Source organism: Planococcus citri, chromosome 3, assembly GCF_950023065.1.
Source record: "Planococcus citri chromosome 3, ihPlaCitr1.1, whole genome shotgun sequence".
Lineage (NCBI taxonomy): Eukaryota > Metazoa > Arthropoda > Insecta > Hemiptera > Pseudococcidae > Planococcus > Planococcus citri.
Window position 1 is genome coordinate 27,217,728 of NC_088679.1, and position 24,462 is coordinate 27,242,189.

A 24,462-nucleotide genomic window follows, 5' to 3' on the forward strand; every position below is an offset into this window, starting at 1 on the left:
TTCTCCAGTTTTCAACAAAATGCTGTAAATGGGGTGAAAATGAAATTCAGCTTCTATATCAACTCAGAGTTACTATTCTTGCGACCTATTCGAGCAATTTAGGCTCATATTTTCAAAATCTGCTGGAGGCTTCAGGACAGTGCGAATATGTCACCAATCAACTCGGGAAGTCTAAAACAGGATAGGGGAGATTGTTGTACCCCGGACCTGTTGTACCAGGGACCTTTCCCTCACTAACGCCACTTGCGGAATTCGGACCCCACTACGTTTTAAAGCATCACTAGGGTATGCCACAAAATGAACTATAGGCAATAAGGTTTTCATTTGAAAATGTTGCACACGATTATCACGTTTTAAAACGAAAAATTACATTTTGCCATGTTTTGTGAACTCATTTTGACCTGTTGTTTATTTGAAATTTGTCAAAGCAATTAGTGCAACGTGTAGCTACACCATCCAAGTGTAAGTACACATATTCACTTTTTGGAAAAATATTGTGTGAAATTTTGTAGAAATTTTTTTCTAAATTTTGGGAGGTCTTGTACCTGGGACCAAATTTCATCGTGTACCACGGACCGCAATTTTTTCATCCAATTTTCACGAATTTAGATACTTTTTCAGATGCCAGGATGCCCTTTACACAGTTTTTACATTGTAGCATCTGAAAACGTTTCAAAATTTATTTGAAATTGGTGGAAATTTGAGGAAAAATCTATGGTCCGTGGTACAACATGACAAACTTATGAAATTTTTTTTAAAAAAATTCTGCAAAATTTTATATGATCTTATTGTAAAAAGTAAATATGTATAATGAATGTCTATGATCCATACGTGAACTTTATGCCTTCACGGCCAACTTTTAGGCATTTTCCAGGGTAAATTTCCTTTTGGTCCTTGGTACACGACCCGTTGTACCATGGACCAAAAAAAAGTGACTTTTTCAAAAAATTCTGGAGGGGAGGGGAATGAGTTTTGAACAAATGTGAATATCTCGTTTTTTTGGTAAAAGACCATTCTTTGATGCACCCTATTCACATTTTCAAAAATAATTAATGGGTGGAGTCCATTCCCAAAAAACGAAAAATCGGTCCCTGGTACAACAATCTCCCCTACAAACCAAATTTCAGACTTTTTTGTTCATACGTTTACGAATGCTGATTTTTGCATTGAAAAAAAAATAACCACTGGAGAAAATTTGGGATTTGAACCGGCACAAAAGGATTTTGATAATACGTGCATAAATCGATCGAAAGGGTCGCAGATATGGTATGTACATTCGAGTTTATAGGTTCTGAATTTCATTTTCATCCTATTTACAGCGTTTTTTCGAAAACTGGAGAAACCGAAAATCCGTCGGAGGCTCCAGAACAGTTTGAAACCGTCACCAATCGACCAGGAAGGCCAAAGATAAGGTATAAATCAAACTTTAGCTTTCTATGTCAATTTGCTGAAATTTTGATTTTTTAAAAAATAAATTTTAGCTATTGATATTTTTTGAGGACTCTTTCGATTCCCCTCAGCCCATTACTTTAAAGGTACATTTCTTCAGTTTTGAAAACAAAAAATTCAAAGTCACATTTGAGCTGGAAAGGGGCTAAAACAAAGTAAATGTGTAGCATAAAAACTATCGCCATTTCTGGTCTCAGACTAAAATTTTAACCCATTGTGATAGGCCATTAGGCTAGTTTCTTTCCATTTTTCAAGTCAAAAGGGGGGGGGTTGAACTGAGGAAGAAGTGTAACATCAAAACAATGAATCACTCGACTGAGTTTGAAAACAGTGTTAAAATGGTGCGGGGGCTAAACAGAGGTATAAAGGGTACCTACAATATGAATCCAATTTCGTACCAAAGTTCCATTAAACTACTCCAAGAGGACATTTTAGACAAACAAATCATTTCAAAATATTGTGCATATACCTTACATACCTATGTAACATAAACCTCTTTTAAATACAAGAAATAAATTACTTTACCTCTTCGGTAACACTGGTGGTTACTTTCAGCAATAAGTATCCGAATAGATAATACAGGGCGTTCCAAAATGCCAGGTAAGCACATGCAGGAAGCACTGGCATATTATTATCGAAAAGATACCGAATCAGACAAAATGCTATAATAAAATACACCGCGCCAGTGGTCATAAATATTAGGAAAAAAACCAACCATAATAACTGCCAGCTATACACTTCGTTATGAACTTTACATACGTTTCTCAAAGACTTGTGTATTTTAACCAGTTTTCTAATTTTTGAAAAACTATCTCTCCTGCAATTGAATCGATACCTCTTGGTTAAAATCTCCTTATTTATTCGTTTGAAATGTAAACCGATAATTTTCAATATGATTAAAAAATAAAAAATATCAAACCACGATATCAACCTGGCCGAATACCTCAACACCACCAAACTAACCACACGACGCGGATCATAAATGTCGAAAAAAATATACTCCCCTACAATGAACAAAATCATGGCGCTAGAGAAGGTGAAAATACGCGAATACCATTTAAATTTTGAATAATCGACGCTCGCGTTCAACAAATACAATTTATCTTCGATTTTGAATAATTTTTTTATGATGGTTTTCTTTTTATCGCACGCCCTCAGCGTCGTAAGTAGTGAAAAAAATGCCACTAGTAATTCCGATAAACTTGCAGTTGCTAAGCTGAGGAAAGCGGAAAATTCCGAATCTCTTTTATTGATAGATTTCATCACGTCGGGAATGTTTAGATAATATTGGGTGAATAAATTAATCATTAATATTATCGTATAAAATGACCAACGAGTGGATTTTTGCAGGGAATTAATGCGGAATACATTCAGGCCGACGATTCGCATCATGCTTAAAAAGGGAAATAAAATAACGCGTAAATTTTTCGTCATTTTGTCAACGTCGCGAATTACTTCTACTTTATAATGAATAGGTAGGTACCTACGCAATTTTATTTGTTAGTCAAATTATCGAGAGTGAGTGAGTGTGTGTTTTTAATTACTCTTCAGTATGTTTAAAAAACGTCAACTATAATAGTAGCAGGTAACCCTTTTGACTATTCACTTCATTTTTTGGAGTTTTAGGTTATGAAATATTGAAGTAGGCATAAAGAGACCTATATGAAAATTACCCTCAATGATCTTTTTCATAATTTGTTTTACAAGGTAATGTTTTATGTCAAATTCAAATTTGGGAATTTTTCGAGTTTCGACGAACAATTTGTGTATTCTGAGGCACAAATTTTTCAATAAAATGAGCCACCGATCTCAAAACCTGCTTATAAGCAGCTGCAACAATACAAATTTGCTATTTTTCATCATATTTTCAATCTCGTTTTTGCCACGAGAGAAAAATGTATTTTTCAGACCAAAACTTCTCAAAAAAAGAAATTCCTTGAAAAATTGAAAATTGCAATTAGGAAATAAGAGATAATCAGAACGCTAAGATACTCAAAAACCTATTTACCTTCAACTAGTAGATATTTTAAGTAAAAGATTCCCAGGGCTGTAGCAGCCTACTGAACGCTTTAGTATTTTAAAATTTTTTAACAAATTTGGGTCCCCAAAAATACTACTGGCGTACGTCTTGTTTCTCCACTGAGATCAAAATTGAACCTCAAAACAAGATGGTACATATAATCATATGGATCCTTATCTTATTCTACTTGTAGCTTTAAAAAATGAGAGTAATCGATTAAACAAGAGCAATGAATTTTTTCTAGAATTTTCTGTTTTGTTTTCGGTTTGTACATTTCATTTTCAGAATTTTCGTTTTTACTTTCACTTTCAGACTCATTTTGAACTTTTGACCAAATTTTCAGAGATTTTCATTTCATTTTTAGTTTTTGATTTAAACGTTATTTTCAGAGTTACCAGGTTCGTTTTCAGTTTTTGATGCTATTTTCAGAGTTTTTTGATTTTTTTTCAATTTCAATTTAGAATTCTAAATTTTAGCTGTCCTTTATACATAAAATTTTCCGTCCCTACCAGTTTCAGGAGGCGAGGGGGGCCCATTGAAGGGGTAGAGCATCGTTGGAGCAAGTTAGAGCACCCAGTCCGGTCATTAGAGCAGCTCCCTTCTCCACCTTTAAAAAAACTGTTTTGGTAGGAGTAGGACTGCAGCCAAAATCAGCAATAGTTATGTTAAAGGATAGAGCATCGATAGAGCTGTTAATAGAGCATGTTAGAGAATTACTCTTTAATGACCTTGAGTAACTAGAAAGGCAGACAGGCAACCTTGTGTAATGACAAAAAATCTTCCACATTAGTATTCTCACTTTTTTCAAACAATTTTACCCTAACACATAAAAAGCTTCTGCATTTCTGTTTCATCACTTCTTTCCAATAATTTTAATCTATGCATAAGAAAGAGCTGCCTCTTATTATACCATTCCTTCATAAACTGAGTTATCTGTGTTGCCACTTTTTTCCAGTACTTTATTCCTCCTTATAAAAACAAGCTGCTTGAAATAGTACATTTCTATACAAATATAGAGCTACTTGTTATAAATACCTACACATCCGTTGATTTACCTACCTAAAAAAAGGGAGCTGCTTCTTAAATCCATATCCATAAGACCCTATACACTAAAAAACAAGCGACATGTTAAATTCCCTATACCTTCCTATACCTAAAAACAAGCGACCACTAAAGTTCTCCTTTGGAATTCAATTCATAAAAAGTGAAGCGCTCTTTTACTGTAAAATTCCACAATCTTACAATGCAACCTTTTCCCAATAAATACTGAGCTTTGAGTAAGCTAAATGATCAGTTCAACTTCAGCTCTGTTTGCTTACTTTGCTGACTTACTTACTTGTAGGTACCTACAAGTTATTGTGCTACATATAGTACTTGCGAATTATTCCATAACTTTATTGTGTTGAACTTAATCATGAACCAAAAACTTTTGTATAATTGTGTGCTTTAAATTCAATTAAAACATTTTCAAATTAAATATTCGAAGTTCTCAATTTAACAAATCCGGTTTTCTGTCATCACAAAATGGCGCCCAAACTAAAGAATCTTACTTCAACTCATATTCAAATTATTCGATCCATCCTCAAGTCATCTTAGGGTAATACTACAAAACCAGGTATGTCAGACGGCCATTTTGTTTCTGGTTTGACAAACTTAGCATTGCGGTATAAATGGGAATTCAGTAAACTTTGATCGCTTATATCTTCAAAACTGTGCACTTTTCCAACTTTTTCATAATAACATTTTTGAAAGAGAATTGAACGAGCTTTCCAATGGTATGCTACGTGTCTCAATTGGAGTACATTTAATTTTTTTGAATTTCAGTCATTTTTCATATCACTTCATTTTTGGGTTAAAAATAGTTTGAAATTGTGTGAAATTCAAAGGAAGTGCTCTAATTCAATCATTACTTTCATTCTATGCCAGAAATTTGGTCATAAAAACCTTAAAATTGCAAAACAACAATTTTTTAAAACAACAATTTTTTGAATTTTTAAAAGTAAAGAACAAAATGGGAGTATGGCATACCCGGGGTTATAGTACCTTATGTTAGTCATCTTTAAAATTTTCAACAGTAACATAAATTTTATGTCACCCTACAACAATACTTTTATCATTATTTTAATTTTTAAAAGTGGGTTTAGATATAATATTGTAGGCATATTTTTATTTTAATAAGTCAACTTCCCAAAACCCCAAATAAATTTAACTCACTCACTAAAAGTGATAACAAAAGCTTACTTGGGAAGCAGACGGGCATGTAGACAATTTTGAGAGAAATGACAGGTAGGTCAGTGACTTTGAGATGTTAGATTAATTCCCTTTAATGACCTTGAGAGGCTAGACAGGCAGACAGACGACCTTTAAAGGTCAGACAGATGGGTGAATGAGCATTGATGGCCAGACAGAAAGGTAGACGACCTTAGAAGCCGAACATATGGGTCAATGACCTTGAGAGACCAGGCAGGCAGGTAGGCAGACAACCCCAGGAAACCAGACAGACAGGTCAATCACCTTAAGAGGCCAGACAGGCACACGGACAACCTTGAGAGGCTACACAGGAAGGTCAATAACCTTAACAGGCCGCACTGACAGACAGACAAACAGACCAATGACCTTAAGAAGCCATACTGACTGGTCAATGACCTTCAGAGGCTGGACAGATAGAGAAACGACCTTGGAAAGCTAGGCAGGTAGATTAGTGACTTTAAGGTCCAGACATACGGGTCAATGACCTCAGGAAGTGAAACAGACAGACAACCTTGAGAGGCCAGACACGCAGACAACTATAACTCTGGGAGGGTAAAAAGACATGTTGATGACCTTGAGAGGCTTGACAGCAAAGTGACTGTGTGGACAGACGATCTTGAAAGGAGCAGTTATTTTATGGCCCCAGCCTTTTCAAATTCACCTGATAATGAGAAACTTGAATTTGGAATCTGTATATTTTGGAAAGCTTTTCAGTGATTTCGACTTTTCAACCTCTCTTCACTCTTTAGAAGCTACAAAAAGTCAATTTTTGTCATTTTTTAACGCAGTTTTTAATCTAATTTCATAAAATTATAGTCCCTCTTCAAGATAGCTAGCCACAAAGAGGGCTGAGTTTGGCCACCCTTCTACATATCACTCAGTAGGTGCACAATATACACATTTCTTTTCAAATACTTAGCTCAACTGTATTATATACTATAGCCTAATATGTAGGTAAGGTACTAGGTAGGTCTAGGTACTTCACTACCTACTTTCAAAAATCATAAATGATTATCATCAAAATCATGAAACAACCCTTCGATAAATATGATCATCATACCTCTTTCATAACACCGGTAGTGACTCTCAACACGACATAACCAAATAAATAAAACAGCACGTTCCAGAAACCAGCATAATAGCACGAAGGAGTAGCCGGAAAATTACCCATGAAAGCAGATTGAACTAAACTCAACGCGATAATAAAATACACCGAACCGGTAGTGACGAATATCAGAAAATAAACCAACCACAGCAATTGCAAGCTGTACACGTCATTATGAATTTTGCAAACATTTCTCAAACACTTATGCAATTTAATCAATTGTTTCATTTTAGAAAAATCATTTCTCGCAAAATGTACTCTAAAATTCTTCGATAAAATCTCATCGTTGATACGTTTAAAATACATCGCGATAATTTTCAGAATTGTTAAAAAATAAAAAATATCTAACCACGATATTAATCTGGCCGAATACCATAGCATTATAAAAACTCGTAAATTGTGCGGATTATAAATCGCGAAAAAAGTTACGTCGCTTAAAATAAGCGATATTACGATACCGAGAAATATTAAAATACGCGAGTGCCAAGCGAATTTCGAAAATTCCAGTTCCATGTCCAATAAAACCAGTTTGTTCTGAATTTTGAATAATTTTTCAATGATGATCCTCTTCTTATCGCACGTTTTCAGGGTGGCGAGTAAGGAGAAAAATGCGACGAGCGTTTCCGACAGAGTACCTATCGATAGGCAAAGGAACATTGAAAATTCAGAATCCCTTTTGTTAATCATTCTCAGTACGTTGGGCAGATTTAAACAATACTGCGTTACGAGATAAAACATCAGGAAAATTGTGTAATAAGGCCATTTTCTAGATCGTTGCAACGAATTTTTCTGAAATATGTTCAAACCAACTGTTCGTAGCAGGTTTAAAAATGGAAGTAAAATTACGTATAAATTTTTCGTCATTTTGTAAGCATCGCGAATCAACTCGAACTACTCTGCAATGGGGTGGTTATTATTTGTTAAATGAGTAAATTGTTATCGTAGCTCGTCCGGATAAGTACTTGATGAGTACGTACTACCATTTGATAGGTACCTACCTACCCTTCTTCTTAATTACATATTTGTTTACCAAAAGTATTGAACGAAAAACTGTTGTCTTTTTACCTATTTTTCAGGCGTTTGTACAATTGAATAAATTATTATGATAGGTACTTATTACTTACAGCAGTTTATATTGTGTCCTTGAAGTTGAGCAAGAAATTCAATCATTTTGACGAAAAAGTTTCTTGAGCATTTTTGAAGAATTTTTAGCATGAAATCTGGGAATGATTTTTAGAATTTTTCCAATTGAGCAACTGCGAAAATCCAAAGTACATCTTTTTTGATTTTTTGAACTCATATCTACAAAAACCCTACTGGATTATTTATGCTGCAAAATTACCAACCCACAGACCAATTCATCCAAAAATCACGACAACACGTCAATCTACAAAGCTATCAAAACCACTCGGCAAAAGAAAAATCACACAAAAATTGCTCACCTCGTCCACCGTACTCTGAATGGAATTCAAAATACTGCAACATAAAGCGAAGTACACAATAATCCAAACACACAAATACACATACGAGGCCCCAATCGGCGTCCCCCTATCTGTATGATTAAAATGTCGAATATTCTTAACGAATAAAAAATACAAATACGAGGTAGTAATCGATATGAAAAAAACGCTCAAAAAATTCATTTGAGCCCCGAACAGAGAATTATGCAGACGACATATTTTTCTCAATACGTGATGAATCTTGTACAACATTTGCACCCTGGTAACGACATCTTGGAAGAATACATTCTTCTCTATCGTCACAGCCATTACTTCCAACTGATCGTTGACCATTTTAAAATGATTTCGTACGATTCTCAAGATGACTAAAAAATACCAAGCATTGATCCACGACACGATTCGAGCCGAATACCGCATCATTATTATCGTTCGAACTTTATACGGTTCGTAGATGTAAAAAATAATAAAATCTAATACCATACAGCCGAATAAAAACGATAAAAATTTCCAAGTACGAATAGAGCTACGATTTTTCGAATACTGAACTCGAACACCGATCGATATCCAACTCGTATCGATTTTTAATAATTTACCGATCACTTTGAATATCTCTTCGTGTCGAGAATAACTTACGAATATTGAACATATCGCACCCAGTGTTTCGGAACCGAAAAGTATCGAGGCTGTGATGATTTTCAAGAATTCGACTTGATCGATTTTACGATAAAGAATAAAATCTATCGAGTTTTTAAGATATTGAATAATTATATAAGAAAGCACGCCGAATAAGTAACAAGTTCGATAGGGACATGTTTGGCCTGAATCGACGACGCATCTGTTCAATCCGAAAAATTGCAGAATTCGAAGTAATGGAGAAATAATGCAACGAGCGGTGTTTTCATCATGACGCATAGTAATTTCTGGATTGTATGATCACCAAAGTGCTCCGCTGTAATGTTCAGAATTTTATTTTAAACACGAGCAAATTCTGCTGGAAATTTGGCAACGCGCGTGCAGGATAATTTAACGATGTTAATTGTACAAGTAGGTGAAGCTTGAGTGAGGAAATGTCTCGTTAATTTTTTCTAATTATTTCGAAATATTGAGAGTTGAGAGGAAACTAATACTGTAGTACGCTTAAATTGTCATTAAAACTTCAAAGAACACAAATAGGTAAAGGCGGTAGCTATAAAGGGAAATGTGTAGGTAGCAAATTCAATAGGGTAGGAAAATAGGAGAAAATTGTAGTCTGTATAGCTCACAATCCAACAGGCAAAAAGTGCTCTAGAAATCGAATTTAGCTGGCATTTTTTCGGGTCAAAAAATTCAGTTAGCATTGAGTAAATAAATATGGATCTTTATAATGCCAGAAAAAATGCATTTTGGATGGCACAATAGGGGGATGAACCTTAAAAGTTCCCAATGTCCAATGTCTCTCGGGCCCAAACAATTTTTTACAATTAGTACCTACTGAAGAACTTCTCTCACTCAGAAAGTGAACTTGTAACCAACCGAAATAGGTTAAAATTCCACGAAAAATTTAAATATTCAACAAGGAGAATATTTTTTGAGCTTTTGTGATGAATTTTGAGTGCAAAATTGAGATATCATTTCAGAATCTTCGAAAAAGGTGTTTTTCGCCAAATTTTAACCCATTCTGATTGGTTGCTTGAAATATTTTTCGAAACCCTCAAAAATCGTGCTCCAATTTAGTGGTAAAATTTTTTCAAAAATCCTCGATAGAAGTTTTGATAGATATTCTAGATTTCTGACGACATTTTAACTAATTTTGATGGATCGCATGACACTTTTTTCATAAACCTCAAAAATAAGGTTACAATTTTGGGCTCGAAATTCTTCAAGAATACACAAAAAAAAAAATGTTCGTAAAAATATTTGAATTTCTCGCGAAACTCCAACCAATTGGAATAGGTAACAGTGACACTTCTTTCAAAAATATCAAAAGTCATATCCCAATAATAAACTTAAAAATCTTTCAAAAATGCTAAAAAAAATGTCATTGAAAAATCAAGAATTTTTTGTCAAATTTCATCACGTGTGCAATTGTGCATGACAATCATTCAATTTTGAGTTAAAATTCTTTAAGAACCCTCCAAAAAAATTTGAGCACGATTTTCAAAAATTCCAAAAGTCACACCCTCATAAATTTGAGTTCAAAATTTTTCAAAAATACTCAAAAAAATTGCATTGAAACATGTGAATTTCTCGTCAAATTTAAGCACATTTTGATATAGGTTGTATTGACATCTTTTTCAAAAAAACGTACCAAAAATCATATCGGAATTTCAGGCTTAAAATTTTTTCGAAAAAATTATTTTAACTAATATACAAATTGAAATTCTTGTTAAATTTTAACCCATTTTGATAGGTTGCATGATACCTATCCAAAAAATTTAAAACAAATTTCAAGCTCTAAATGCTTCAAAAATGTTTTGACGGTTATTCTGAATTTGCTGCCGAAATTTCAACCTTTAATAGGGCGAATGGCCCTGATCTCAAAATTTCAAAAAATCATTTTTCCAACTCAAAATTCTTCAAAAATGCTCAGAAGTCATTTTCATTAAAATATTTGAATTTATAGCAAAATCCTAACTCATTTCGATAGGTCGAAAACATCTGTTTAAAAAAGCTCAAAAATTATGCTGCAATTTTGACCTCAAATCATCAAAAAATAAAATGTTTGGTAATTTTCAGTTTCTGTCGAAATGTTAAACCTATTTTAAAAGGTCGATTGATACTTTTCTCAAAACTTCCAAAAAACCAGTATTCAATTTTGAGCTCAAAAACCATTTTCGTAAGAATATTTGAATTTTCTCGACGAAATCCTGAAAGAAGTGAGAAAATAAAATTTAAAAAAAATTCAAAAACTTTCCGATCGACATAGATTTTGTTTTTAAGGAGACGTACGAAATTTTTTATCTTGAGAGTTATATTTTATCAAAGAATTTGAAAAAAAAAATCGATATAAGCGAGATTTACTTTGCTCAAAAAGTACACAATAATATCACAAATAGGTATTTAAAATAACGCAAAATCATTCACGAAAAAGTAAAATCGAAACGCGATTAATTCACTGGTAAAACATTATTTCGATCTTTAGCATCGTTATTACAACCAACTTCGATAAACATGAAACAAAATCAGTAATCGCTATAAAAAACTCTAGAAAATTCGAAATTCGCGAGGAGTCTCATAATTCGTGAGGTAAAAATCGTATATACGAGTTCACCCCCCCCCCTCCCTCCTGTCACCCTTCGAAGCAAAATTTGCGATTCGATTGTAAATACTTAATTAGGTATCGTCAAAGCTGCACCATTTGTTCAAACAACTGTTGGTAGTTGGTACACACGTCGAAAACGTGAAATAAAATTATGTCATTTCGCATCGAACTATCGTAATTTCTAACATGGGGATCGCAAAAATTGATGTGGCAGTCGAACGACGTCAATTTCTGTATACTTTTCCTTTCACGAATTGGCCAGCCATTTCATCACCGGAAATTCAGGTAAATAATCCATTAATACTGTAGATACGATTTCCATCGATAGAATAACTTTTGCTCGGGTACCTTTCCATTAATCATAAGTAGATGAAGCATTTGATTCTTAAATTTCATTCAACCATTTACTGTACGAAAACGCATTCTCATCTTCGACTGGTATTTCAGGCACCGATAAATAATTAGAAGCGTATTGACGATTACACGCGTTAACCATCATGCCACTTGAATCTTCGAACGAAGCATCGAGGTACTGATTATCGAATTTACTACTCGTAGAAGCCATTTGCGAAACGTACTCGGCATTCAGAACATCGCCGAAATTCTGCGGCAAGTACTGACGACAGGAAAACGACCGGAAATTCATCGGCGGTAAATTACTATCGACGTAATTAGTCGTTGATGCTTGGGCCATCATGTCGTACTGTTTTGTATCCATTATGGATGATTTTTGTAACGATGAAGGCTCGGTGGCTTGTTGCAGTACGTGATCGACTACCTGAGCCGGAGCCAGGATGGAATTCAGACTTTCCTGAGATTCTGCATTTCCAGCGGATGATTTCGAAAAGCTATACGTGTCGCAGAGCACCTCATCGGCGCATAATAAATCTACATCCGTTAATCCGCTCAACGAGTTGATGTCAAATTCGTCCAGTTGATTCGTTGTGTCGACGATATCTTTCGTTTGTTTATGTTTCTGTTGCTTGACTACTTTTGGCGAGTTCAGAGCGTAGCCTTCTTCTTCGGTTGTAACTCGAGTTACGTTATTCTTTTTGCCAGTCTACAACAAGAAGAAAATTAAAGAAAATTAAACTCGTTTCCATTCGCAGAAGAAACAAAATACCTCAAAAATACTAACTATTTTATGAGCGGTCAACAAATGTCTCCTTAAATTCGTACGAAACTTGTAAACTTGTCCGCAAAAACATTTGAATTCTTTCTCGTTGGAATGCGTTTTGAAATGACGATTTAATCCGCTCTTCAGCTTGAACCTCTGGCCACATATTTCGCAACTGTAGTTACGTTCGTTCGAGTGCACATAAACCGTGTGGTCATTTAAGGCAGACAACGTATGAAAACACGAACCGCACTGTTCACAAATGAATTTCCTATTATCTGTATGTAAGTTGACATGTCTGCTTAAACTAGTCGCCAAAGCTGTTTTAAAATCACATAACGGGCATTTCAGTCTTTTATCACCGGTGAAATGTGTCCTGAGTTGGTGTCGAGATAACGAGTCGCGACTGGAGAATAGTTTCTTGCAAATATCACATTTTAATATCGGTTTATCTTCGCCACTTTTGGTTTGGTGCGAGACGCTTTGAAGATGACGTTTGTAGTAACGATACACGGTGAACGTTTTCTTACATACTTTACATACGTATTCGGAATCTCCTGCACACATAAAAATTAATTTAAGACATTTAACAAAAACAAAAAAACAATTAAAAAAATTAATAGCTTACGTAAATGACGTTTAACGTGAACGCTAAGCGTAGATTTCTTTTCGAAAGTTCTATTACAATGAACACACTGGAATTTTTCCACGTCTTCTGCATCTTCATCGTTTGACATTTCGTTCCCATTCATCAGTGATTTCTCTTTACTCTAAAAAAAATCACATTTGATCAGTAAAGCCGATTAAATCGTTTTGAAATAAAACAGAAATCGTCCACTTTACTTGAGAATCCATTCTCGAATTAGCAACCTTGGCGCCATTCTTCTCTAACTGACATTTCATCTTCGAATGCACCTCTTTATAATGCTGATAGAGTAATTTTTTCTGCTCGAACATCTCTTGGCATAACTTACATCCGTACCAATTATCGTACAATTTCATTCCATGGTTATCTAAAGAATGCGACTGGAAAGTCTTCTTCGTAGGAAACGAACGATGACAAACTCTGCACACGTATCGACCTTTTTTTTGGTGACAATCGGTCGCTTTATGACTACTGTAATCTTCGACGTTACGAAATATACACCGACATAGTAAGCACGATAACGGATAATCTAAATGTGTCTGAGAATGATCGAATAATTGAAACTCGCTTTCTAAACGTTTGTCGCATTTGAAACACACGATTTTCTTCAAATGTTTTACGTTATTCGCGAAGCACAAATGATTACGACATTTGTGTTTGTAGTTCTTATTAGGAGTTTTACTCGATTCGGCGCTCGCAGATGAATCTAAATTAATATCTGAAAATTGAAAAGGGACTGATTCAGATTACTGCACAAATAATTCAAGATTTGTGTTTCAAGTCATACCTGAACATAATGATTTGCTTTTGTAGGCTTCGGTGATCTTTTGCAAGTAGCTGACTGCTTCTAAGCGTTCTTGGATGTTCAATTTATCAACCGTGTTAACGACGGTGATGATCTAAATTAGTATTAAAATCAAGATAATTAAAATAATACGGAAAAAGGAGTTTTAAAAAAATGAGTGTTTCTGTTCACTTACTTGAGATTTGATTTGGTCCATTGCTGCTGCGAAGATAAACGCCAGCAGGAATCAATCTATATTTGTATCAGAGTTGCAATCTGTAAACAGGAAAAAAAATATTTAACAGATGACATGATGAATAAGTACCTATTACTTATTGAAGCTAATTATCAACTTACTTTTGAGTTTTGGTCCGTTGTATTTTATTACGCGACGTCACCAAGAGACTCCATAACACTTTTCAACCTCAACGAATTGTAGTGAGAATGTAGTAGTATTTTTGAACATAATTTAATGAAGCACAAAACTACATAATTTAAATTAAAACATTATTAAACTAAAATAAAAATTACAAAAAATATTATTAAATTATTGAGAAATATTTTTTATCATTTACTCCTCGCCTCGTTCCTCGCCCACATTTATTTACATCATGGATGCTATTTTGAACACATGATAACTTATAGTTCACGGTGTGGTGAATGTCAAGAGGAACGGTCGTCTTTTCAAGAAAAATAATGTATTTTAGCGAAAAGATGGAGCTTTGAAGCTTTATTACTTCGATTTTATGAAGCCTTCCAATTAATTATTTCATTTTTAAGGTCTGATAAAATTACGTATTTTGTTCATTGGATCAATAATAAATTTTTAACCAGAATTATTAAGTGTGTACAAATGATAATCATGTTGATGATTAGACTACTCGTAATACATAATTTTATCGAATTGGTGGTTTGAATTTCATTGTGACCGGAGGATGGACAGAGTATACGTTCATACTCGCGATTGTGAGATACATCTGCAAAGTATTCATAAATGAAAACAAAAAAGAAAGATCATCTAAAAACGTACTTCGATCGTGGATCTATTAGATACAGTAATACAAGAGTAACAATAAATTAGAAGGATACGTCGCGCGTCGCAAAATTGAAAATTACAATAATTCAAACCTTAGTTTCAACTAGCTTGAAAACTTAAATTACACAGGATATCATTTCTCACATAGGCATTCAATCATGGTACAAAAAATTATCCAAAAAAATAAATAATAATACTCATATCCGTAATAAAATCACACGCTACTAAACTGATTTTCTCCACAGGAGGTCAACAATGCAAAAATAAAAATTGAATTTCTCGATTCAACACAAAAATTCAGGTAACAAAAAATACGTAACTCGCTGAGTTGAAAAAATTACCGTTCAAAATATTGCACGAATGAGATGTATTGGCATCAACATAGAATCAAGTAGGTAGTCATTTTGTTCTACTTCCTTTTTCGTTTTAATTTTCTCTCACCGTTAGGAAAATAGAAAGGATTGATCGGAGTAGTAACAGCGAATGGTTTAAGTATACCGCTAGTTGGGATGTTCGAGCTATTGAAAGGTATTCCTGGCTTCGATTTAAGAACTTTTTGATACGATCGAACATCTGCAACGTGATAAATTCAAAATGAATATTTCAACGAAGAGACTCTTACTAGAAGAAAGAAAAAGGATAGAAAAATAAAATTCTTTATTAAAAACGTTGTTGACAAAAGAACTTGGTTAGATGAATTACGAGTAATTTAATTTTAACCTTGATACATGTTGTCTTCCAATTTAAACAGGACTTTTTTCTGTTTTTCAGCAATTCTGGAGCTTTTTCTGGCAGGTTCGGCTATCTTTTCGCGCGGTTTCCTAGTTCTTTTCGAATCAGGAGTTGATACGGGAACAGGAGTAGATTCGACTTTTCTACTACGAAGCGTTCTAGTAACTTTTTCAGGTTTACGAGGTACTTGGAGGTCTTGAGACACTTCCTCATCATCAGCTTCGGATTGAAGGGGGTTTTCAGGTTCACGAGGGACTTCCAGTTCTTGAGACATTTCTTCTTCTTCATTAGCTTCCGATCGAAAGTCAACCACAACATAGTCACGGTCTTTTTTCATTAATTTTCCATGTGATTTTACAACCGACGCCGGCACAATGATTTCAGTTTCGGTATCGCTGGCCTGATCTTTAACATCGTTTTCTTCGTACAACTGCATAATTGGTTTATCGGAAAATGAAACGGAAAGTGATTTTTTAGAGGGTTCATCGTTTGATTTTTTCTCATCATTTATTTCAGAGTCACACGAGGTTTCATCGTTTTGATTCGATTCCGTCTCTTCTTTCTCAATAGTCGAGGTAACTTGGTCATCATTATTATGCTCGTCTTCGTGCGTTGAAGCGAGTTCATCACCTGAGTTTTCTTCGATTACCAAACGAATATCTGATTCGTCGTTTTTATTTATTAATTCGGACTGTTCCACGTTAGACACTGAGTCAGCGATTCCGTTTTCGCTATCGGAAACACTCGTAACAGGTGATTTCGTTACCGGTGATTTTTTCATCGGTTTGTCTATCGATTTCACGTCAGTTTTCGGTGTTGTAACTTCAACTATCCAGTTCTCCGAATTACCACTAATTCTGGCTTTTTTAGGAGGACTGGGTTTCTCGGCTGTTTCCGTAACAGTCCAGTCGTTTGAAACGGAAGATCTTTTCGTTGTTTCTTTCACATTCGGTTTGGCTTGCACCACTGTGAACGTTGATTTGCCAGCAGGTATCTGAATCAAATCGGTCATATTACGTAACTTTTTCAATACCCTTTCTTCGTGTTCGGCTTCATTTTCATCGTCTTCTTCTAATTTTCGACACGACTCTTTTATCAGTTTAGTCAACGTTTGTTTGGGTTTCTTCCTTTTTGGATTTTCTGTCATTTCACGAATCAGTTTATCAGTATCAGTAACCGACGATCTCAATTTCTGTAAACAAAAGATTCCAGATAATAAACAACAATAGCGAAAAATGCACTAAAAAGTACGGAAAATATTTACCGAAATACTCGCGAACATTGGGATAATTTGATTTAGAATATTTTTAGCTTTAGTGGGAATTCCAGGTTTCGACGTATACTGCTCGATGAATTTTATGACGACGTGTTCGTCGAACTCGATATAAGGAAGAAAAACGTCTACACCTCCAGGTCTCGGATCTAAGGCACTTGTGTTCACTTCTTCGTCATCGGAACCAGTTTTTTCATTATTCGTCTAAAAATATATACGTAAAATGTAGAAAACAAGACAATGTTTTGAAATAAAATTTAGAAATTGGAAGTTTACCTCGTTATCACAGTCCCCAGTTAGAGCTTTTTGTTTAATGTATAATTTGAGTTGACGAACCAAGCCACCGAAAATATTCGCTTGAATACTATTCACGATTTGCATCGTAGGTCTCAGATTCGCAATACATTCGAAATATCCTTTATATAATACTACCAACGCATCAGTTGGTATTTTACCTTTGGAAATCTGGAAAACGATACAAAAAGTAGTAAAAGAGAAATACTGCATATTATATAATGATTATACCTCAAGCATGATTCGATAATTGAACTCACTTTGGCAACTTCTTCATTAAAAATTTCGTTCAAATGTATTGCCGAACTATACGGTAAAATTTGAATAGCGGTGTATAATTCTTTACTAAACATTTCGAGTTTTTCAATGTCCCATTCGTGATTTTTCAGCAGTATAAGGATTTGTCTCACGAAACGACGAACTAACATCAAGAATTTATCAATTCTGTAATGACTTATACGATCCCATTGCTTGACTAAAGAATTGAAAAATCCTCTAATGTAGTACATCACTGCTTCGTAATTCTCCAAGTTATGCATCATACTGCTAATACATTCGGCGGCTTCTTCCTGTGGATTTTCATTTAATTAGACCGGAAATACAACAAATGACTGAATATATGTACCAACGTTCTTTAAGAATAATATTACTTATGTACCTGAACCAATGGTTTATCAGACATCCAAAAGTAGTAAAAAAGTCCATTCCAAATACGAACAAAATCATCTTCTTCTACACCTGATGATATTACGATAAATTAATAAATTGCCTGTACAAATACGAACAAAAGAAAATTGAAGAAAATATGTACCTTTTTTCGAGCCAAGTTTACGAAACCATTTTCTCAACGATGATATTCCACGTTTTCTGACTTTTAAGTCGTTTGATGTGAGAAGTTTGCATAATGCTACTTCATCGGTTAATATCTCCAATTTATCGTTATACTCTGACATAGGAGCCATGATTCAATATTTAAGAACTATTACATTAAACGTATTACACAGTCAACATTCTAATTTGTAAATTACTAGATTTTTAAAAACCTACGAGAAGAAATTAAAATCACCGAACCAAAATTGAAACGGTTTACGATTACGAATACGAATTGAAATTCTTATCAGGACACGTGCCGGATTCAACCAGAGAGAGATGAATGAAATCTGGATAGAAGTTCGAAAACGTGCAAAAATTTTTTAATTAATTTTTAGGGTTCCCCGAGCCCCGCCTCGGGAAACCCTATTAAAATCGCTACGAGATTCAGTCTTCACACTGCATATAGAAAGGTGTCTTATGTGTGGCGCGTAGAGTACATAAGGCACCTTTCTACTTGAGGTGTGAGGTTTTTTCAGAACATTTTAAGAACTCTACAACAACGCTTTCTAGCGTCGTTTAATGCGAGCTCCTTTTTTATTTGTATTGGTGGAAATATTTCATTCATTGTTTTTATTGGTCGAAGTTTTTTTTTCATTTCTCATGACGTTCTCATGTTGAAAATTAATAGCGTTGTCGAATATCCGGATACTCGGAAATTCGGATTTCTCCAAAATCATTATCCGGATATCCGGATGCATCCGGATTGTCGCCATCATTCCGAGTTTTCTCTAGTGATAAAGTGATAAGCGATTTTTAAATTTTGAAAAAATTCATTCTGTGGATTTTTCACAACCTTATTGTAAGAAAATCGAACGTTTATGCACGTCGATTCTATTTTTAAGTAGGTACTTTAGTAGGTTACGATAACGTTACCCGTACCGATTATCAAAATACTGTTTTCGTTTAGTTATAAGTCTCGCATTCGTGCGTTATTGTATATACGTTATTCCTGTTTTTATATTCTTCGAATATAGTCGTTAAATATGAAGTCTCTTCATTTAATTAATTTGTCTTCGACATTTTTGCGTTTAAATATTTCGAAATGGTGAACTTGAACAGTTTCGGTCGCTTAGAAAGCTCGTAAAGTTTACATGGTAGCGTAGAGCGTCGTTTTTCGGAAATACGGTGACTCTGAAGTGCGTATACGGTGTGTAGCACGTGGGATCCTATGATCTGAAAAAACTTAAAAATCTTAAAAATCGTTTAAAATCGGTTAAATCGGTTAAAAAGTGTCTACTGCGTTTAAAAACTCGCGAAAAATCGGGTACGTAATTATTATTCAGCTCAGGAGCGTATAAAATAGCGCCGAGCGTATATCGTAGACACGTGTTGAAAAAACCGTTAAAAATCGTTTAGTCAAAGTTGACTTTAAATAAACCGTTTATATCAACCTGAGAATATTCCTGTGTATCAGCGATCGAAAAATATCGTCGATAATATCAAATTGTCTAAAATTCGAATGCAAACGAGGAGCCAAAAACGTAAGCAGGCTAAGTCTTCAAATTCGAAATCCAAAGGCACTCCAAAGCAGTCAAAAAGTGCCAAGCGTCGTCAGCAACGATCAGCGGCGAATCTGAAAAAGAAACAGTCCATGTCAGAGGGAGAAAGTAGTTTCCAGAACGATAAAGAATTGAAAACTTCCCCTAAGCCCGGCTCCGCGCAAGACGACGATTCATCACTGTCCGAAGAATCAGTCATCTCCAACGAAGACGAAATGTGTCCTCCGCCAGAACCAGACAATCCGCCGGTACCCGTGGACAGAAATGCGATATTCGAGGGAAATAGTACTGGCCTCAAGGTATGGCTTCGACGTATGAAAACTAAGCTCGAAGGGATGGGTATCGAAGATACTCTCCTTGGGAACGATAAAAATTCCTCTCGTAATCGAGCGCGGGCCCTCGACGTCCTAATGAGTCATTGCACACGTCAAGTGCTTGATGTTGTAGAAGGTGACACGCCATTCGACTTCGTGGAAAACCTCAAGGCGCGATATGAGCTTGTTGGAAAAGCACGTCGATCTGAAATCAGAACTAGATTAGCAAACCTGAAACTCGTAGATTTCCGAAGACCTGTCGATTACTGCGACGAAATTAAAAAGATGGTCACCGAATTAAACGACAACGGCGACGATGAAGCCACTTGGATTCTTAATGGGCTTCCAGATTCGATGGACCACGTAAAAACGGCGGCGAGAGCAGCGCTCCTCATCAACGACAACGTTCAAGGAGTGCGTCAGCTTGTCATCGACAGTTACAAAGCTCCGTCAACGTCGAAACCCAAAGGAACTGCGTTAGCTGCGTCGAGTCCAACTCCATCTACGTCATCCAGTAAATGCGGCCGTTGTGGAAAGCCAGGCCATCACGCCAATGTTTGCTACTCGAACCTGAATAACAGACAAAGTAATAATCGGTCAAATAATCGGAGATTTAACTCGAATAATGGTAGTAATACTAATTCTAATTGTAATTCGAATAGTAATAGTAATAATAATTCAGGTAGTTGTAATGGTAATCATAGTTCGAATACAAATTCGCAATCGGTTCCCCCAAAGTGTTTCCGTTGTCATCGCGAAGGGCACTACAGCTCGAATTGCCCAGAAAAAAACAATTCAAATTCGTCTAACGGTAACTGGAGAAAACCAAAACCAAATTCGACAGCGCTTATGGTGGTTAATGATCGTAATATCGAAGACCAAAACGATGGTATTTTACAATTCGTGTTAGATTCGGGCGCGTCAAATCATTTTATAAAAAATTCGGAATGGTTTTCTTCATCGGAAGAAATTTATGAAACCGTTGGTTCGGCGAAGCGCGGCGTTCGAGTACGTGTCGAAAGAATTGGTACAATTTATCTTCTCGACGAATATGATCGGTCATACGAGATGAAAGAGGTTAAATATTCTAGGGAATTCTCGGAAAATTTACTCTCTGTAAAACGTCTGTGCGCGAACGGATGTAGTGTTGTGTTCGGTGATGAAACTAAAATCCTCGATTCGTCGGGAAATGTAGTTGCGATAGCGCATGAAAATGAGTCGGGATTGCCGGTGGTATATTTTAAAATCGACTACGTGGACGGTGAACGAGTGTTAACAACTGCGGAACAGAGTCGTCTCTGGCACCGACGTTTTGGTCATGCGTCCGCGGAAACTATTTCGAAACTTAACGACGATGATATACCGTTCGATAAATCGATTACAATCGCGACGTGTAAAACTTGCGCGGAATCTAAGCAGTGTCGAAATTCCTGCTGTGATGAACGACACGGCGCGAAAAGGGTTCTAGAATTAATTCACACCGATGTCGTAGGTCCGATGCCGCCCGGTGCTGACGGTAGTTCTTATGTACTTACGGTTCTTGACGATTATACTCATTGGAGCGTAAATTATGCGATCGCAAACCGCTCTCAGGTACCCGAATGCCTTGATGCGTTTTTCAAAACAGCTTCGGCGAAGTTTGGCGTTTCGGTGCATAAGTTACGCTGGGACAATGCCCTAGAATTTGTCCAGGGGCGCACGAGGAAGATCTGTGAGGAGCGTGGGATTGTCATCGCTCCTTCTGAACCATATGTGCATCAGCATAATGGCCGGATCGAACGATACAATCGCACACTCTTAGAGAAGGCTCGTGCGCTTCTATTCGAAGCTGGAATGCCGAGCAAATTCTGGCCGTACGCGGTATTCGCTGCTACTTCGATAATTAATAAACTACCGAGTGCCGCGATCGATTTTCAGACACCTTACGAACGGTGGATGGGTCATAAACCTACGTTCAAGTATGCCTGTGTGTTCGGCTCGATAGCAAACACCTGGATACCCGATGAAAAACGCCGTGGAAAGACCGCGAAGCGCTCTCGACAATACGCGATCGTAGGTTTTACCGATACCGGGTATATTGGAATGGATCTAGAAACGGAGAAAGTCGAACCGATTACTCATGTTCGAGTCAACGAAAACTTGATGTATGGAGACGTTGTCGAAGTGATTGAAGTTGGTGAGGACTTGCTGCCGGAAGAGAATGAAGGTGAGGTGCGTGAAGGAAACGAAGCTGGAACGAGTGGATCAGCGTTGAGTGTAGAGGAGAATGAACTCACGTATGAAGATGCGATGAAAGGTCCAGATGCTGAGCATTGGCGTAAGGCGATTGAAGAGGAATTGACAAATCTTGAGAACATGTCAACGTATGAAACGGTAGAAGAACCAGTTGGTGAAAAGATCATCGGACTGAAGTGGGTTCTGAAAAGGAAAAGTGACGGTCGTTATAAAGCAAGACTCGTAGTTCTCGGCTATCAAGAATCAAATCGATATCGCGATGAAGAGGTTTACGCTCCGGTCACGCGCGCTGAGTATATTCGGATACTCACAGTATTAGCTATTCGTTATGCGTGGCAAATTCGGCATGTTGACATTACCGGCGCGTTCCTGTACGGTAAGTTAAAGAAAAAAATATTCGTTCGGTTACCGAAAGGTTTCGTGTATAACGGTTCGATCAAAAAACCAGTCTGGCTTCTACTTAGAGCTTTATATGGGTTACGAATATCGCCCATTACTTGGTACGATGAATTACGGCGCATTTTGGCACGAGCCAAAATGAAAGTATCGAAATTTGATTCTACTTTGTTTGTGTCTGCCGAAGGAAATCCGAAGCGATGTATAATCGCTATTTACGTAGACGATATCTTTATTACCGGTTACGATGACCAATTAATTGATGAGGTGCTCAACGTTTTGAGTAACAATTTTGACACGAAGGATCTCGGTGAGGTTTCTCAATACCTCGGTGTACGTTTCGTCCGTGATGAATCGACCATTTTACTCGATCAAATGGGATACATCGACCAAATACTCGAACGTTATGGCCTGTTGAGCGCGAATACGGCCACAACACCGTTGGAAAATGATCCGGCCATCTCGCAAGATGGTGTGGATATTTCACTCGATTCCACCATCCGAGGAATGATCGGTTCAATAAGCTACGTTTCTGCCTGGACTCGACCAGATGTCGCGTATGCTACGAATTATTTGGCCAGATTCCAATGTAAACCTACCCGAGCACTCCATGAAGCGTGTAAGCGCATTTTGCGTTATTTAAAGGGAACAAAAGATGTTCGACTTTCGTACAGAGTAGACGATGAAAATCCGTTGGTAGCTTTCGTTGACAGTGACTTTGCGGGTGATTCGGTCGACCGAAAGTCTACTACCGGCTTCATTGCGTTGGTACATGGGTGTCCGGTGTATTGGAAGTCTAAAAAACAACGCGTCATCTCGGTCAGTTCAGCAGAAGCGGAGTACGTAGCGTTATCCGACGCGACTACCGAAGTAAGAGGTTTCAGAAACTTCTTTTCGACACTCGGATTCGATCTATCTCCGACTCCGGTATACTGCGATTCGGCCGCAGCTATCGCAATCGCGTCGACTTCCGAAACAAAACGCACTCGACACATTGACCTATCCTTTCATAACACTAGGGAAGCGTCTAAAAATAAAGAAATTGAAGTCCGAAAGGTCAATGGGAGTGAAAATATCGCCGACGCGTTCACTAAAAACTTACCGAAACGTAAGCTGGAAGATCTTCTTGGAGACTTCTTTGGCTAAAGTTTCTTCCCAATTGTGTCTTTTTTCGTTCTAATGAATGAAAACTATAGTTTATCGAGCCTAATCGGCTCTAAAGTGTTTATTTTTATTCTTTATTTTTAAAAAAATAATATTACATAGTGTTTGGAAACTTTCAAAGTTTCAATGTTTAGAGGTAGACATAGTCTAGTGGTGTAGTGTTACTTACATTTAGCACTTAGGATCGTTATATCGACGAATTTATTAGTTTAGAGTGTTTTGTCTCATTGTAGACTTGTCATTTATTTTAAGTTTGGTTCTAAACTTTAAAAATTAAGCCAAAATTAGTTGAACTTTCAGTTTGATTATTCTCAGCATCGTGAGTTTTGATGTTGTTGTTTTTGTTTATTTTAAGTTTTTTCTTTTTTGGCTTTGTGGTTTGTAATTTGTCCTCCGCACAAATTAGGGGGGCGTGTAAGAAAATCGAACGTTTATGCACGTCGATTCTATTTTTAAGTAGGTACTTTAGTAGGTTACGATAACGTTACCCGTACCGATTATCAAAATACTGTTTTCGTTTAGTTATAAGTCTCGCATTCGTGCGTTATTGTATATACGTTATTCCTGTTTTTAT

General features: G+C 36.2%; 3 protein-coding genes across 3 annotated transcripts in view; all 3 read right to left on the reverse strand.

The window, feature by feature from the left end:
• LOC135838569 (protein starmaker-like) overlaps positions 1 to 24,462 on the reverse strand; it is a 125,952-nt gene that overhangs the window by 43,545 nt on the left and 57,945 nt on the right. The gene's annotated exons all lie outside the window — the stretch shown is intronic.
• LOC135838557 (zinc finger protein 737-like) lies at positions 11,265 to 14,651 on the reverse strand. Its single transcript, XM_065354234.1, has 7 exons — positions 14,430 to 14,651; positions 14,269 to 14,348; positions 14,076 to 14,187; positions 13,486 to 14,006; positions 13,271 to 13,412; positions 12,664 to 13,199; positions 11,265 to 12,585 (listed from the first exon to the last, which is right to left on the reverse strand). The coding sequence occupies exons 2-7, from the start codon at positions 14,287 to 14,289 to the stop codon at positions 11,911 to 11,913; spliced, it is 2,007 nt and encodes a 668-aa protein (XP_065210306.1). The 5' UTR covers positions 14,290 to 14,348; positions 14,430 to 14,651; the 3' UTR covers positions 11,265 to 11,910.
• LOC135838556 (ribosomal RNA processing protein 1 homolog) lies at positions 15,092 to 18,562 on the reverse strand. The gene is made up of 7 exons (XM_065354233.1): positions 18,219 to 18,562; positions 18,066 to 18,145; positions 17,668 to 17,976; positions 17,390 to 17,578; positions 17,105 to 17,317; positions 15,829 to 17,032; positions 15,092 to 15,681 (listed from the first exon to the last, which is right to left on the reverse strand). Exons 1-7 carry the CDS (start codon positions 18,367 to 18,369, stop codon positions 15,518 to 15,520), a joined length of 2,310 nt encoding a protein of 769 aa, XP_065210305.1. The 5' UTR covers positions 18,370 to 18,562; the 3' UTR covers positions 15,092 to 15,517.